This window comes from Osmerus mordax, chromosome 9, assembly GCF_038355195.1.
Source record: "Osmerus mordax isolate fOsmMor3 chromosome 9, fOsmMor3.pri, whole genome shotgun sequence".
Taxonomy (NCBI): domain Eukaryota; kingdom Metazoa; phylum Chordata; class Actinopteri; order Osmeriformes; family Osmeridae; genus Osmerus; species Osmerus mordax.
Window position 1 is genome coordinate 7,086,831 of NC_090058.1, and position 14,014 is coordinate 7,100,844.

The 14,014-nt window shown below is 51.4% G+C and overlaps 1 protein-coding gene across 4 annotated transcripts in view; it reads right to left on the reverse strand.

Moving 5' to 3' along the window:
- Nucleotides 1-14,014, reverse strand: part of kidins220a (kinase D-interacting substrate 220a) — a 39,643-nt gene that overhangs the window by 4,815 nt on the left and 20,814 nt on the right. The window contains exons 24-28 of one of the 4 annotated variants that reach the window (XM_067242794.1): nucleotides 6,529-6,707; nucleotides 3,435-3,661; nucleotides 2,875-2,997; nucleotides 2,256-2,324; nucleotides 451-480 (exon numbers count right to left, since the gene is read on the reverse strand). In XM_067242794.1, the coding sequence (XP_067098895.1) occupies nucleotides 451-480; nucleotides 2,256-2,324; nucleotides 2,875-2,997; nucleotides 3,435-3,661; nucleotides 6,529-6,707 (628 nt within the window). Of the gene's footprint in view, nucleotides 1-450; nucleotides 481-2,255; nucleotides 2,325-2,874; nucleotides 2,998-3,434; nucleotides 3,662-6,528; nucleotides 6,763-14,014 lie in introns of those variants that run through there. The other 3 variants (XM_067242791.1, XM_067242792.1, XM_067242793.1) reach the window with 3 other exon arrangements.

Consider the following 14,014-nt stretch of genomic DNA (forward strand, 5'->3'; position numbering starts at 1 on the left):
TGTGTGTGTGTGTGTGTGTGTGTGCGCGCGCGCGCGAGAGGCCTGCTTTCATTCTTAAAGGCTGCCGCCGTCCTACAATTGTACTTTCCTTCCTTCATTGATCCATCCGTCCCCCCTCCCCCCCGTCTCTCTCCTTCCCTCCTTCCCTCTCTCCCCCCCACGTGGTAAAACGACATGGAGACAGTTTTAGCCTGGGCGGCAGCTTTGTTTGTTGACTAAGGCCAGACTGCGGCGGCTTAAGGGACAACTTCTGTGCTCCCACACTTGTGGCCGTGCTGTGAAGCTTGTTGGGGGTACAATAAGGCTTCTCATTAGTGAGCAGACATGGGAATCTGTTTCTAATACATGCTGGGTAGTGGAGGCAGAGGATGGGTTAGTGCTGGTGGTCGAGTGACGCAGGGGAAGAGGAAAGAGAAAGATGGATGGAAATCCACAGAACTCCATGTGTACCTGCTTGGCTTTGTGAGGCAGCGACTTTAACTGCTTTAGGGAAAAGAGATAGATGGAGAAACAGAGACAGACAGACAGACATGAGCGGGACATTAGGTCACATGCTGAACTCATCATCCGAGCTCGAACAGGAGACATATTGACATCAGACTAGACCAGACCAGAGCACACATAAGACATTTATCTGTACACAGCAGGGAAAAGCTCTTTTACAGCTGAACGACTTGAGGCTATTTGACGAAGAATTACGACAGAGGGAGATTGAGCTTTTCTGGAAACAGTGAGAGAGCATTCAGAAGATAATCTTTACAGAAAAAGAGAAGAGAGCAGGGCCGAGAGCATGATATTTGGAGAGGGAGAGTAACAGAAAGCAAAGAAATGGAGTTGAGACACACCCCCCGACACACACACACACACCCCAAAAAAGCAGAAGTTTCCATTCTAAGAAAGCCCTAAAACAAGTCCTCCCCCAGACTGTGTATGTGATAAGGCTGTAATTACAGCTTGCTGCGGCGACAGAGTGGAGGGATGGGAAGGAGGAAACAGAGGCCAGGGAGGGAGGAAGCGTCTCAGGGAGGAGATAAGCCCTGCCTCATTGTGCCGTACCGCCACACACCCTCCCATGCTAATCCTCCCTGCCAGAGCAACACACACTCACACCATCGGCCAGCCAATTACACTGGGCCGCCCACTGCAAGCACACACACAGAGATACACACACACACACAGATACACACACACACAGAGATACACACACACACACACACAGACAGAAACAGACGTAACTATACCAACAGACTGGGAGGGTGGGATTCAGACAGAGGAAGGGCGAGGAGATGGGAAGAGATGAGGGAGGAACAGAGCGTGAAAAAATTGAGTCAAAGATGGAGGGAAATAGGAAGAGGAGACGGAAGGGGGTAAGGAGAGATTAACAAAGCACACTGGGAGAGAAAACATTTTGCCTCCCTTCCCAAGTCCTGATAACCAAGCAAGCTAGTCTGAGAATTTGAGGTGTGACAAAGGTGTGCACTGAACACAGACCCACAGAGAGCTCTCTCTGTGGGTCTCTCCGCACGTGCTGGGGCTCTGGACAGGGAACATTCTCTGCAACAGATACCCCACACCTGAGCAGGGCATGTGAATGGTCCTCAATGTCAAGTCCCTTCATACTCACCACAAGGAAACCCTGCCAGACAGTGCACCTCTTTCCCAGTGTGTATCCAGCACTGATGACTGTGTTAATGAGACCTGGGTTCACACTGGCCCTGCTGTTCTATGGGTGTGTCTGGGCGCGGGCGCGGGTGGAGGGGTAGAGTGGTACTCTCTCTGTGTGGCTGGTTCCCTCCCAGCACACTGACGCCACACAGGCCAGGAGCAGGAGGCCGTGGCTGGGATGTTGGGCTTGGGTTTACACATGCAACATTTCTGTTGTGTGTACATGTCGAGATAGTATTATGGTGAGGCGTTAGTAAATAGGGGGAATTCTGTTGTGACAGAAAGTCTTGACAGCTGAGACGATAATCTTGAACTTCACAGCTGCCCGTCCAGCCAGCGTGTGGTTCAGTGTTAGTTCAGTGTTAGTTCACTGGGATGCCGGTCAGTCCTTGAGCTCATACAACGGTTATCTGGGTTGCTGTGTGTTTTTGGGTTAGTTGCGTTGTGCATAGAACTAATCAGAGAGGAACAGAAGCAGCAATACACACAGGACACTGCCGGGCCCCGTTTAGAAACTTCTAGATGGCAAGTCCACATCAAGTCCAAGGCCGAGGGTTAGTTATCTGCTGTTTGTGAGCTGGCAGGGTTACCATGTAGGGCTCTCGGGGGGAGGAGGGAGAGGGGGGGAGGTCCTCTCTGGCATCCTCTGGAATAACATCCTGACACAGGGCCCAGGGCCCGAACAACACAGAACGACAGAACGGGGCAGAGAACACAAGAGAAGGGGGCAGAGGCAGGGTGTGGGTTTGGCTGCTGGCTGCACATTGAGGGATAGGCTAATCACAACTAGGGCTGAGAGGAAGTGGACCACTGGGATGATAACACATGACTTCATCCCTTCTGGGGGGGGGGAGGAAGAGAGGGGGATAGTGTATGTAGTTAAGAAGGTTTTCACCACGGCCTGTAAGATAGTTAAGAGTCAGTATTATAATCTTACAGTGACCCTGAAAGGAGATGGACACGGATCAAAAGACTGTCAATCCTTAACTGTTCACCTGGCTCATTTGAGGAGGAACAAAGAAAAACATCAATGTAGAAAGTACACACCTGTTTAAATAAAGCCATACAAACAAAAGAAAAAGTTGAAAGAAAAAGACCAGATTTAAAGTGTACATGTGACTGCATTGACTACCACTACGACTAACATCTACAGTATCACTACACACAACCATGAACACTTGTTTGGCTGATCGACACGTCAGTACTTACAAGTCCACCGCTGGCTTCCCTGGGCTGGCCGGGTTTTATGAAGGGGCGGGAGGAGGGGGCATGGAGGAGGGAGGGGCCGGCGTACTGCCTTGGCAGGTGATAGACATGGTGGGGGAAGTATGGCTATGGGAATACAGCCAGGACAACACAACACAACCAGGGAGAGGGTTAACAACCACAACAACAACACCACCACATGCCATGGAGATCGTATGAGGGAGCTCGCACACACGGAGAATCACACTCAGAGAATCATTCACAGTGAACCATCAGTAGATGGGGAACAAACTGAGGTAGGTGTTTTTTTTTTTTTACGTAAGGACACTGAACCCAAGTCTACGGTGAAGCATAATGAAGTCTACTGTCTCACAAGGGAGCATTGTAATGTTTACTGTCATTGGGGAACATTCTAGAAGGCGGTGCTGTTTTCAAAAGCCACCCGGTGCTAAGAGGAGTCTTGACATTAAGACTAGGACCCAGTGAGCTACGTTCAGGAGCAAGCGGGGAACTATCTGAGGCGGGGTTGCGGACTGTTGTTGAAGCCCTGCAGAGCACCTCACCCGGTTGTAGAAGGGGTGCTGGGGTCCGGTCATGCCACTGAAATAGCTGCTGTGTGGCTGGGGGGGCATCACCCCCGGAGGGGGCATGGAGCCCACAAAGGAGCCGGTGGGGGAGCAGGCCGACGAGTGCTGGCTGTAGATGGACGGGGCGCGGGGCGGGGCCTCCTGCAGGGGCAGCGTGGGATAGGTCACTCCTATGTGCATCTGCTCCCTGGCAGCGCGGACGTCTGGAGGGAGGGAGAGAAATAGAAGAGAGGGGAGAAAGAGATGGAGAGAATGAGATGGAGTGGGAGGGTAGAGAAGGAGGGAGAAAGAGAGGGGGAGGGGGAGAAAGAGAGGGGGAGAGGGTGAAAGAGAGGGGGAGAGGGTGAAAGAGAGGGGGAGAGGGAGAAAGAGAGTGGGAGGGGGAGAAAGAGAGGGGGAAGAGAGGGGGAGGGGGAGAAAGAAGGAGGGAGAAAGAGAGGGGGAGGGGGAGAAAAAGAGGGGGAGAAAGAGAGGGGGAGGGGGAGAAAGAAGGAGGGAGAAATAGAGGGGGAGAGTGAGAGAAAGAAAGAAAAGAGAGAGAATGAGAAGAGAAAGAAAAATAGTATTTTATGCGAGACGCCGATGTTGATCAGAACTTGGCCAGAACTATAAAGCCCCTCAGATCTTCCCACTCCAAACTGATGTAGAAGAACAACTCATCTGATCACTCTGCTGAGGGGCTTTAAATCAAACAACAGAAAAGCTTGCAATGAACTGAGATTTGAAGGGGGACTACAGGGAGTTAAGTGGAAAAGAACAACACCAGCATTGTTGTTAGCAGTAGAATTAAACAAGAAGACTTTTTGGGAGCGGTCCAGGAATGATTCTATTCTGAACATTACTCAGCTAGATAGGCAGAAATGAGAGTAGGCCCATCTCCTAAACGTTCAGTCATAATAGTTTTGTTCCGTCTCCCTGTTGAATCGAGGCCGGCTGAGCGGCAGCGCCAGCAGAACAGACTGGATCTGTGTGGCCCGTTAGGAACAGGCACCAGAATGTCTCAGTCATAAGTGTGTGTGTTGAATGACGTGCCGAGTGAGACCCAATCCTGCCGTGAACACAATGAGGGCTTTATGAGTGATTCAGGCTCAGGGGTGGGTATCACTGACTGGGCCTACCCACTGGCTGGGCACTGGGCTGGATGACTAGGCAATGACACCGGTCACCTTCTGCTGAGCGCAGACCTGCACACGCAGACCTGCACACGCACACACGCAGACCTGCACACGCACACACGCAGACCTGCACACGCAGACCTGCACACGCACACACGCAGACCTGCACACGCAGACCTCAACACGCACACACGCAGACCTGCACACGCAGACCAGCACACGCACACACGCAGACCTGCACACGCACATTTACATTTAGTCATTTAGCAGACGCTCTTATCCAGAGCGACTTACAGTAAGTACAGGGACATTCCCCCGAGGCAAGTAGGGTGAAGTGCCTTGCCCAAGGACACAATTTTTGGCACAGCCGGGAATCGAACTAGCAACCATCTGATTACTAGCCCGATTCCCTAACCGCTCAGCCACCTGACTCCCGCACACACGTAGACCTGCACACGCACAGGCCCGCAGATAAAAATACCCTTCTGAAACCAGATATGCAAATGGTCAAAAACAAGCTAGTATGGGGTAATGCCACACACACACTCATAAATATAGTCTAGCTCCTCTATATTTACGTCTGGTCAGAGGCCTTGGTGAGTTGTATTTTCTGTGGTCAGCATGACTAAGGCCTGGCCTGGTGAACAGACGGCATGTGTGTGTGTGTGTGTCTCTGTATCTGGAAGTGTGTTCTCTGTGGGGGACAATAACAGCATGGTACTGCAATCACGCTTCACGTCACTCACAGCTCTCTTGGACACGTGTGACATCCCCGCTTTGGCCCATAAAAATATGGTGGTTGTTAAGTCACACATACACACGCCCACACACACGCACACACACACACACGCACTGTACTACAAGTTTGAAACTATGAGGATAGTGTTTGATAGTCGGAAGACAATTTGGGAATCGTTAAACAGTGACATGCAGTTGAATAGTCATGTCATCACTTCTGTGTGACTGTGAGAGGACTGTGATGTTTCTACGGACGGATGTGGCATTTGAGGTAAAAAGAAGAACTGGATGACAGTTGAGATGGTGAGTGATAAAGTGTGTGTGTGTTTGTGTGTGTGCGCGTATGTTGGTGAGTTTACGTCCACGGGTCTGCATCGTATTCAACGTCTGTATCTGTGTTGTAGTCGCGTGTGTGTTAGTGTCCGTACGTGTGTGGTTGCATGGTATGCAGTGTCTGTGTCTGTGTTGTGGTGGATAGTGTGAGCATGTACGAGGGGCGTGTGGAGCGAGGGGCGTGTGGGGCGGGGGGTGTGTGGGGCGGGCGTGTGGGGAGTGTGGAGCGAGGGGCGTGTGGAGCGCGGGGCGTGTGGAGCGTGTGGGGCGCGGGGCGTGTGGAGCGTGTGGGGCGCGGGGCGTGTGGAGCGTGGGGCGTGTGGGGCGTGTGGAGCGCGGGGCGTGTGGAGCGCGTGGAGCGCGGGGCGTGAGGGGCGTGTGGAGCGCGGGGCGTGTGGAGCGCGGGGCGCGTGGGGCGTGTGGAGCGCGGGGCGTGTGGGGCGTGGGGAGTGCGGGGCGTGTGGAGCGCGGGGCGTGTGGAGCGCGGGGCGTGTGGGGCGTGTGGAGCGCGGGGCGTGTGGGGCGTGTGGAGCGCGGGGCGTGTGGGGCGCGGGGCGTGTGGAGCGCGGGGCGTGTGGAGCGCGGGGCGCGCGGGGCGTGTGGAGCGCGGGGCGTGTGGAGCGCGGGGCGTGTGGGGCGTGTGGAGCGTGGGGCGTGTGGAGCGCGGGGCGTGTGGAGCGCGGGGCGTGTGGAGCGCGGGGCGTGTGGAGCGCGGGGCGTGTGGGGCGTGTAGAGCGCGGGGCGTGTAGAGCGCGGGGCGTGTAGAGCGCGGGGCGTGTGGAGCGTGTGGGGCGTGTGGAGCGCGGGGCGTGTGGAGCGCGGGGCGTGTGGAGCGCGGGGCGTGTGGGGCGCGGGGCGTGTGGAGCGCGGTGGGCGTGCCCCACCTGCGATGATCTCCCTGAGCTTGGGGTCCAGGTTGACAGTGCAGGGCAGGAACATCTCCACGTCGCGGGCCGTCAGGACGGGCGTCCGAGAGGACAGGAAGACCTCGAAACTCCGGATGTCTCCGTCGATCTCCAGCAGGGGCTCCACGTCCTTGGTGGTGGGGATGTTCTTGGAGATCCTGCGGGTCACAGAGGAGGGAACGGCAGAGGGACTGTTTAGATGGCAGAGATTACCTGAAGTGTAAAGGTCAGTTCCAAGGAGAAGAGGCGACGCAGGGAGAGGAGACAGAAAGCAGAGGGGAGAGATAACTCGATTAAAAGAGGGAGATAAGCAGAGTGCGTTATCTTCCTTCTGCAGCAGAGGAAACATGAAAAGATGACAATCAGGAATGAGAGCGAGAATGTGTGTGTGTGTGTGCCTGTGTGGGGTGGGGTGCAAGCTAATTTGTCCATATTCAAACGGAAGCTCAAAAGAGACAGCTGCTCTTAGTTGACGAGGTTTGTGTTTGCACACTGCATAAACATCCGGGCTTGAAAATGGTTTCGACAAACACAGTTTTCACTTAAAAGGTATTTTTAAGCATTCACACATTACACCGTAACAACAACCCTGTATACATATTCAACATATCTTCATCTACGAGAGCCGAAAAAAAGGGCCCACTATATTTCCTCACTCTAACATGCTGCTTCTCATGAGAGGGAGTTGCAAAACCCTATCATTCAGATCTAAATGACGTTCGCTCGGAAATATGAAAGGAAGCAAACAGGAACAACACGCCGCACTAATCTGGAGATGCGACCGTGATAATCCTCTAATTCAGACGTGAGCATATGAAGCAGTCAGATTTAGGGTTTAGGACATTCATCACTTGCGTGGGCCGGTCTTATCTGATGAAGGAGGAGACCTCTCCAGAATGCAGAGCTTATCGCCTCTCGCTCTTTACATCTCTCAGCCCGTTCCATTCCTCCCTCTCCAGCTCTCTCCGTTTCTGTCTCTTTCCCCCCTCGGTCCATAATGACCTCCTTGTCCCTTCCCTCTGTCTCGCTCTCCTCTGCCCACTGCCTGTCCTTCTCTCCCTAAACTGACGGCAAGCTGGAGGTCTCCTCCCTTTCCTGATCGGTTTAAAGGGGACTTGAGACCAACACAGCACCACACTGGCCCAGGCTGCAGTACCATACCGGTGATTTCTGATCAAACTTGAGAGCCCGGCCTATTAGGTCAGTGTGTGCTACCATGCTCACCTAACTAGGACAGGGTGTGCTACCATGCTCACCTAACTAGGACAGGGTGTGCTACCATATTAGTGAGCTACCTAGCTAGGCCAGGGGGGATGAGCTGGTGTGTTACCATGCTAATAAAGTAATGGACTATCGTGCTAGTGAGCTACCTAGTAAGGCCGGGGTGAGCTCAGCACCCAGATCTAGGGATCAGCGTGCCGCTGGGCTAATCAGATTTATACCGACCAAATGGCCTCAATTTACCAGGAGAGTTTGACACAATGACCCTCAGATTCCTTAATGGCCAGCTGAGGTAGATCTGCAGGGTAAACAAACTGCAGCAAAGATCTTAGACTCTGAGGGCATCACACACGCACCCACGCAGTACACGGTGTTCCAAGTGAAAGTATGCCCTTATCTGCCCTCAAAACCAGGCACTTATCTGCCAGAATCTGTTTCCTAGGGAAGCTCATGTGCTGACACTGAGAATTGAGAGAGGAGAGAAGGAGAGGACAGGAGATGACAGGAGAGGAGGAAAGGAGAGGAGAAGAAGAGGAGACAGGAGGAGAGGACAAAGCCTCCTAGTGTGCTGCAGCAGAACCATCTACCAGAAGGTCAGCCAGGGCTGCTGGGAAATACTGCCATGTTGACTGTTAACTGACCTCTCACATGAGGAGCATCACACACACACACACACACACGCTAGCCCAACACCTGGCCAGTGAGGATGGGGATTTCCATGGAGGAAGGGCTGGCTGTAAGGGAGTGTGAGGTTGACGTTGTGTTTCCCACGCGCTGCAGCAGGCTTGTGATGCGCCGGAGCTCCAGCTGTGTCCTTGTTTATTTGTGTGTGTATGGAAACCGACCAATAAGAGACAGGCACAGTACACGCACCAGCCAGAGCGCGCACACGCTAAATCTTCCCCGGGAATTTCCTCTGTTGTCTATCTACAGAATCTAGACTCTTCATATGGAAAACTCGTACAGCCATAACTCAAACGGCTGTCTTGATGGTTCCCAAAAACAATTCCAAAACTCAGGCCATTAATAACACGATCTGATCTAATCTAGATCTCAAGAAACAGATCATGTCAGGTTTTATTTAATCAAAACATCACAACACTCCAGGATTCCTTTGCACAAACAAAGTCTCGATTTATGATTAAATCATTTAATCGTATGACTCAATTAAATGACTGAGTTTGTGCCGTCCTGTCACTTTGAATGATGGCGTATGACCTTTCACTACCAAAATGCCAAAACGAATTTACCGGAAAGAGACAAAATGATCCAACTGTTCAAAATGGAGGCGGGTCGAAGACGTTTTCAGGAAAAACACTTTAAAAACCTTTTGATGTTATATTCCCGTGTCAGCATCATTTAGAATATACACACACATGCATATACACACATGCAAAGATTGATGAAACCTCTGATGTCTCATCCTGGTGGGTTACATAGTATAGACGCCATGTAAGTTTGACTTCTTATATCCCAGCTACCATTTGACCTGGGCTGGCCAAACCTTTGTGTACATGATGATCCATCTACTCCCCCTGGTATGCAAACACACAGTCACATTAGCGCTTTCCAAAGACAACTGGAGCGCAGAGAGGAGTTAGCAGAAGCATCGATCAACGTGGCACCCAGACGCCATTCCTAACAATCAAGTCAGCGCGGCCGGTCAGAAATGTCTGCAGGCTCCGTCAGATGGTCGCCCGAGGCCTGACTGGTCTAGATCCACAATGTAGTTCATCCCCTACGTCTTTATTACCACCTTTGTTCTCCTAGAAAACAGACACAGGGCTGAAGGTCACTCCTATCCCATCCATTTAAATGATGCTAATCGAGAGCCCAAGCCCATCAATTGGTGTGGTGTAACAAAGTGCTCCCTGTGAATGGCTTCTCGTGCCAATGGCGCTCAGCCACTTCAAATGACAGCTTTTTGGGGTCAATTGATGAGAAGGGGCTGGTAATTGTCACTAACAGCCTCCTCATAGTGAAGGAGATACAAGTGAACAATGAACAGAGTGAACAACCAACAGCCATCCTTATCCTCAGATGTGTTTCACAGGACTCCCTGGCCGATCCTACCATGTAAGGAAGCTGGTGTGCTACTCCGTTTAAAAGGCAGAAGGGCAGTGGTCTCTTCTCATACAATAGTCCCCATTGATGAAGCTGGTCTCTGCTAGCTGGCTAGCGGCAGAGAAGATAATGATACTGCCACAGTGTGTGTGTAAGGCTGCTAGGTTAGCTAAGTGCTCGGGAGGTTTCTGGACTTCTCCATATGCTAATGGCTTGCAAAGCTGGCTGGGTTCAGGCCTTTCTTCTCCTCCAACAGTCACTCCCACACACTGCAGCTGACAGGAAGAAGGAGAATGTATCCCCTTTTTTCACTCTTTTCATTTTCAATCCCTCTCTCTCTCTCTCCCTCTCCCTCTCTCTCGCTGAATGTGCTACTTGAATTTGCTTACAGCCACCCTCTGTGCAGCCGAGCGCCTTGTGTGTTTGTGTGTGTGTGTCCATGCTTGCTTCACAAGGCACTGCTGACCATGTCCATAAACGGCCTGGAGTGAGCTGCCCAGCTAAATGCCAACACATTTGTTTTCAGAGTCTCATAAAGAGAACCAATGTTCCGCAGTGCGAAGAACAACAGAACGTCACAGTTCGGGACCGGGACCGGCTCCGGCACATTCCGTGGGTGAACCCAGCTGGGGCACTCTCGGGGCCAATGCCAGGCTGGCTGACGTGGAGACAGTCAGTCAGGCAAGCAGGCGGGTAGGCACTCCAGGCAGGCAGGCAGGTACTCGAGGCAGGCAAGCGAGCAGAGAAGGAGGCTGTGAAGCAGGGAGAGGGAGAGCAGGCCAACATCGGGCCTCCGTCTGGCTGGCATGGACCCCAAGCGTCAACACTCCAAAGTGAGAGGGTTATTGTAGAGGGAGGGGAGGCTGCCAAACACTCAGCAACCCAAAGGCGGCCCGGGGAAATATGGTTCCACTTTAGACTCCCGACGCCATGTTCTAGTCTGCTAAAAACCGATGCCGTTCTCAGAGCGAATGCTTGCAGTTACGCTCTGGTCTCGTCTTCTCTCTGCCATGCCAGCGCACATTAAAACAAACTCCGCTTCCTGTATACAACCATGGCCGGGCTGAGGCCAGTAATTGTCATTCCTAGGTAATAAACTGGACTTTAGCGTTGCAAGGGGACCACAGACCAATGCTGAGTAATGGGAACCATATCGTGCCGCTATAAAGTAAAGCCGACGGCCTCAGAGTGGCCTCTCTCAAACAGGGCTTGGGATTGTACTTTTCTCTAAAATGATGATCAAACTCATGTGTAAACAACCCCCGGCCGCCAGAGTCCAAAAGCCTCAGCTGAACAACATTCAGAGAAGCTCAATCCCCGTTCCGGACTAACCCTCTCCAAGGATATCAAAAAACTGGGCCTTGTCTTCCAGATTTCTGTGAGAGGGAACGTTGTGAATGTGAGACCTATGCTGGATACTCATGGATGGAGAGACAGGTCTGACTGAGGTCGAGATGAAGAGAGGTGTCAGTCGTAGTCGATGTGGGATTCGAAGAGAGTCATGGATAAGAAGCTGCTTGAGAAGTCCCTCTACTGCTGAACTAAGAGAGAGAGGTTCAGGTCCTCCCAGGTCAGTACAGGGTGTTATTTAGTGGCATACAGAGGATGAGGCTTCGTTAGAATGGTAATCCTGCCCTGAAACTCATAGAAGGGGTATAGAACACACACTGTAGAAGGAGAGAGGGAAGGAGGGAGGGAGAGAGAGAGAAAATGAGGAAGAAGAAAAGACAAATCTGGAGAGTATTCTGTTTCACTTCAGTTTCTCCTCCCTGTCTACAATGAGAAGGGGAGTGACCTAACGTAGGGTGATAAAGTTCCTGAGAACTACTTTCAGAATTTAGAATGTGTCATTCAAGAAGTCTTGTTTAATCTGATAAGCAAAAAACTCTCCATAATCACCTTTAGAATTAAAAGCTGCTTCTAAGGAGCTGTGCAGCAAGAAAGGAAAGGACGACTTCTCCTTGACGCCTCAGAGATAATTCCTTTGTCCTGCCTGTCGAGGGCTTTTCCACAGGAGAGCTCTGCTTTCAGCCAGCTTGGCATTTTCATTTGTAACCTCTCACTTTCCACACGTGCACCCCTCTTAATCTCTCCCATCGCTCCCTCCATCCTTTCCCCATGTGCCGAGTTGACCCCAGTTGACCTTCATGGGCCCTGGATGGCACATCAAAGTCAGTGTGGGGACCAGTGTGCCCTGGGTCCCGTGACTGGGCTACCAGACTCCGTCCACTTAAAGGTCACTGCTGACCCCTGCAGCCCTACCATGCTATTTATACCCTCTTTACCCACACACAGACACACACACGCCTCGCAGTCAAAGCATAAAAGGAAAACAGAGAGAGATCACTGATATGCCTATAGGCGCATCCATAGGTTCAACCAAAGCACTCTGTGTCTGACTCTGTACATTGCCCTCGGTCTCTCTCTCTCGGTCTCTCTCTCTCTCTCGGTCTCTCTCTCTCGGTCTCTCTCTCTCGGTCTCTCTCTCTCGGTCTCTCTCTCTCGGTCTCTCTCTCTGTCGGTCTCTCTCTCTCTCTCTCTCTGTCGGTCTCTCTCTCGGTCTCTCTCTCTCTCGGTCTCTCTCTCGGTCTCTCTCTCTCCCTCCATTTCCCCCAGTATTTCTCACCCAGACTTACATATACCAATTTTTCTCTCTACAGGAACAAAGTAGTCTGCTTCTCCCGTTTCAAAGTATTTAACCTAATCCCTAAACTTCAGCTTATTAAAAAATGAAAAGGCTTAAGGATTTGGTAACAAGGAATGCTACATAACGTTCTTTCCCCCCCCCCCCATCACATGCTTGACCACAAAGCCACACACACACACACACGGGCGTACACGTGGGATGAAACGGGGTTTGTTGGAGAGTGCGTGTCCATGTTGCTGGAGTAGCTGTGGAGCCTGTGTGGTGGATGGGGTCCCCTGTGACTCAAGTCTTAGATCATGAAAGTCCCACACCTGAGGAGGGACCTGAGGCACGTCAGGCTTAACGAAACACACACACTTACCAAACACACATGCAACTTCGGGCCCTAGTCGTCTTACTCAGCTACAGTAAACAGATGGGCAAAGAGCTCTACCTTTGGACAAACATGACCATATGAAAGCCAACGGGGTGGAGGAGGGAGGTGTGTCCGTATGTGTGTGTTTGTGTACGTGTGTGTCCATGAGCACCACCTGGACAGACTACCACTGAACTCCAAGATGCAACACCTGAGGCACATGACAACATGTGGACACTCCAGACAACGAACTACACAATCTGTAAACATTCATCCCACCCTTCTCTCTTCTTCTTGCTCTCTGTGGCACTTTCTCTCCTTCTCATTTGCCCTCCTCTCTCCAATCCTAACCCCATTATTCCTATCTGCAGGTCAGACCGTTTGTCACGGAGTATGTGGACTCAATAGAGCCCCCAATCACAGAGAGAGAGAGGAGGAGGAGAGGAGAAAGAGTGAGATAGTCTTCACTGTGGGGAAAATAGAAGGCTTTTCCGCAGCTTTATCATTTAGAGAGCTTTAGGGCCTCCTGGTAAATAACGGCAGCAGCTATTGAATTACAAGTTGTCTTGTTCCTCCCAGCGAGCTGGCTCCTGGAGGGTTTAGCTGAGGGACAATGGCCCTCCGAGGAGGAGGAGAGGCGACGAGAAACGGCACCACTGTTAACCGCCACTCATCGAGATCGTACAGACAAGTCTCGTACGTGACGGAAATACGGATTAACTACAGAGGCTACACAGAGAGAGAGAGAGAGAGAGAGAGAGAGAGAGAGAGAGAGAGAGAGAGAGAGAGAGAGAGAGAGAGAGAGAGAGAGAGAGAGAGAGAGAGAGAGAGAGAGAGAGAGAGAGAGTTGTTTAAGACTTCATTGCAGGGTGAAAAAGTTCAGAAGTATTCTAGGGATATAAGAGATCTTTTCTTTCGAGGCAAAGCATTTCAGAGCTTATTAGGATTTTACATAAAGGGAATCACCCACATGCGCTTTAGAAAACGCTTCTGTTTCAACGCGTAATTGAGACCAAATTACAATAATTGTACCAATTAAAGTAATCCAGAATGAACAGTGTGTCATCTTAATGTTTCAGTACTTGGGAAAAGAGTCTACCTAATTAGACCAAATTGCCTCGCGCGTATTCATTTCAAGTGTCATTAGTTAAAAGTTTTGAGGTGGCCGTGGAAGGGGC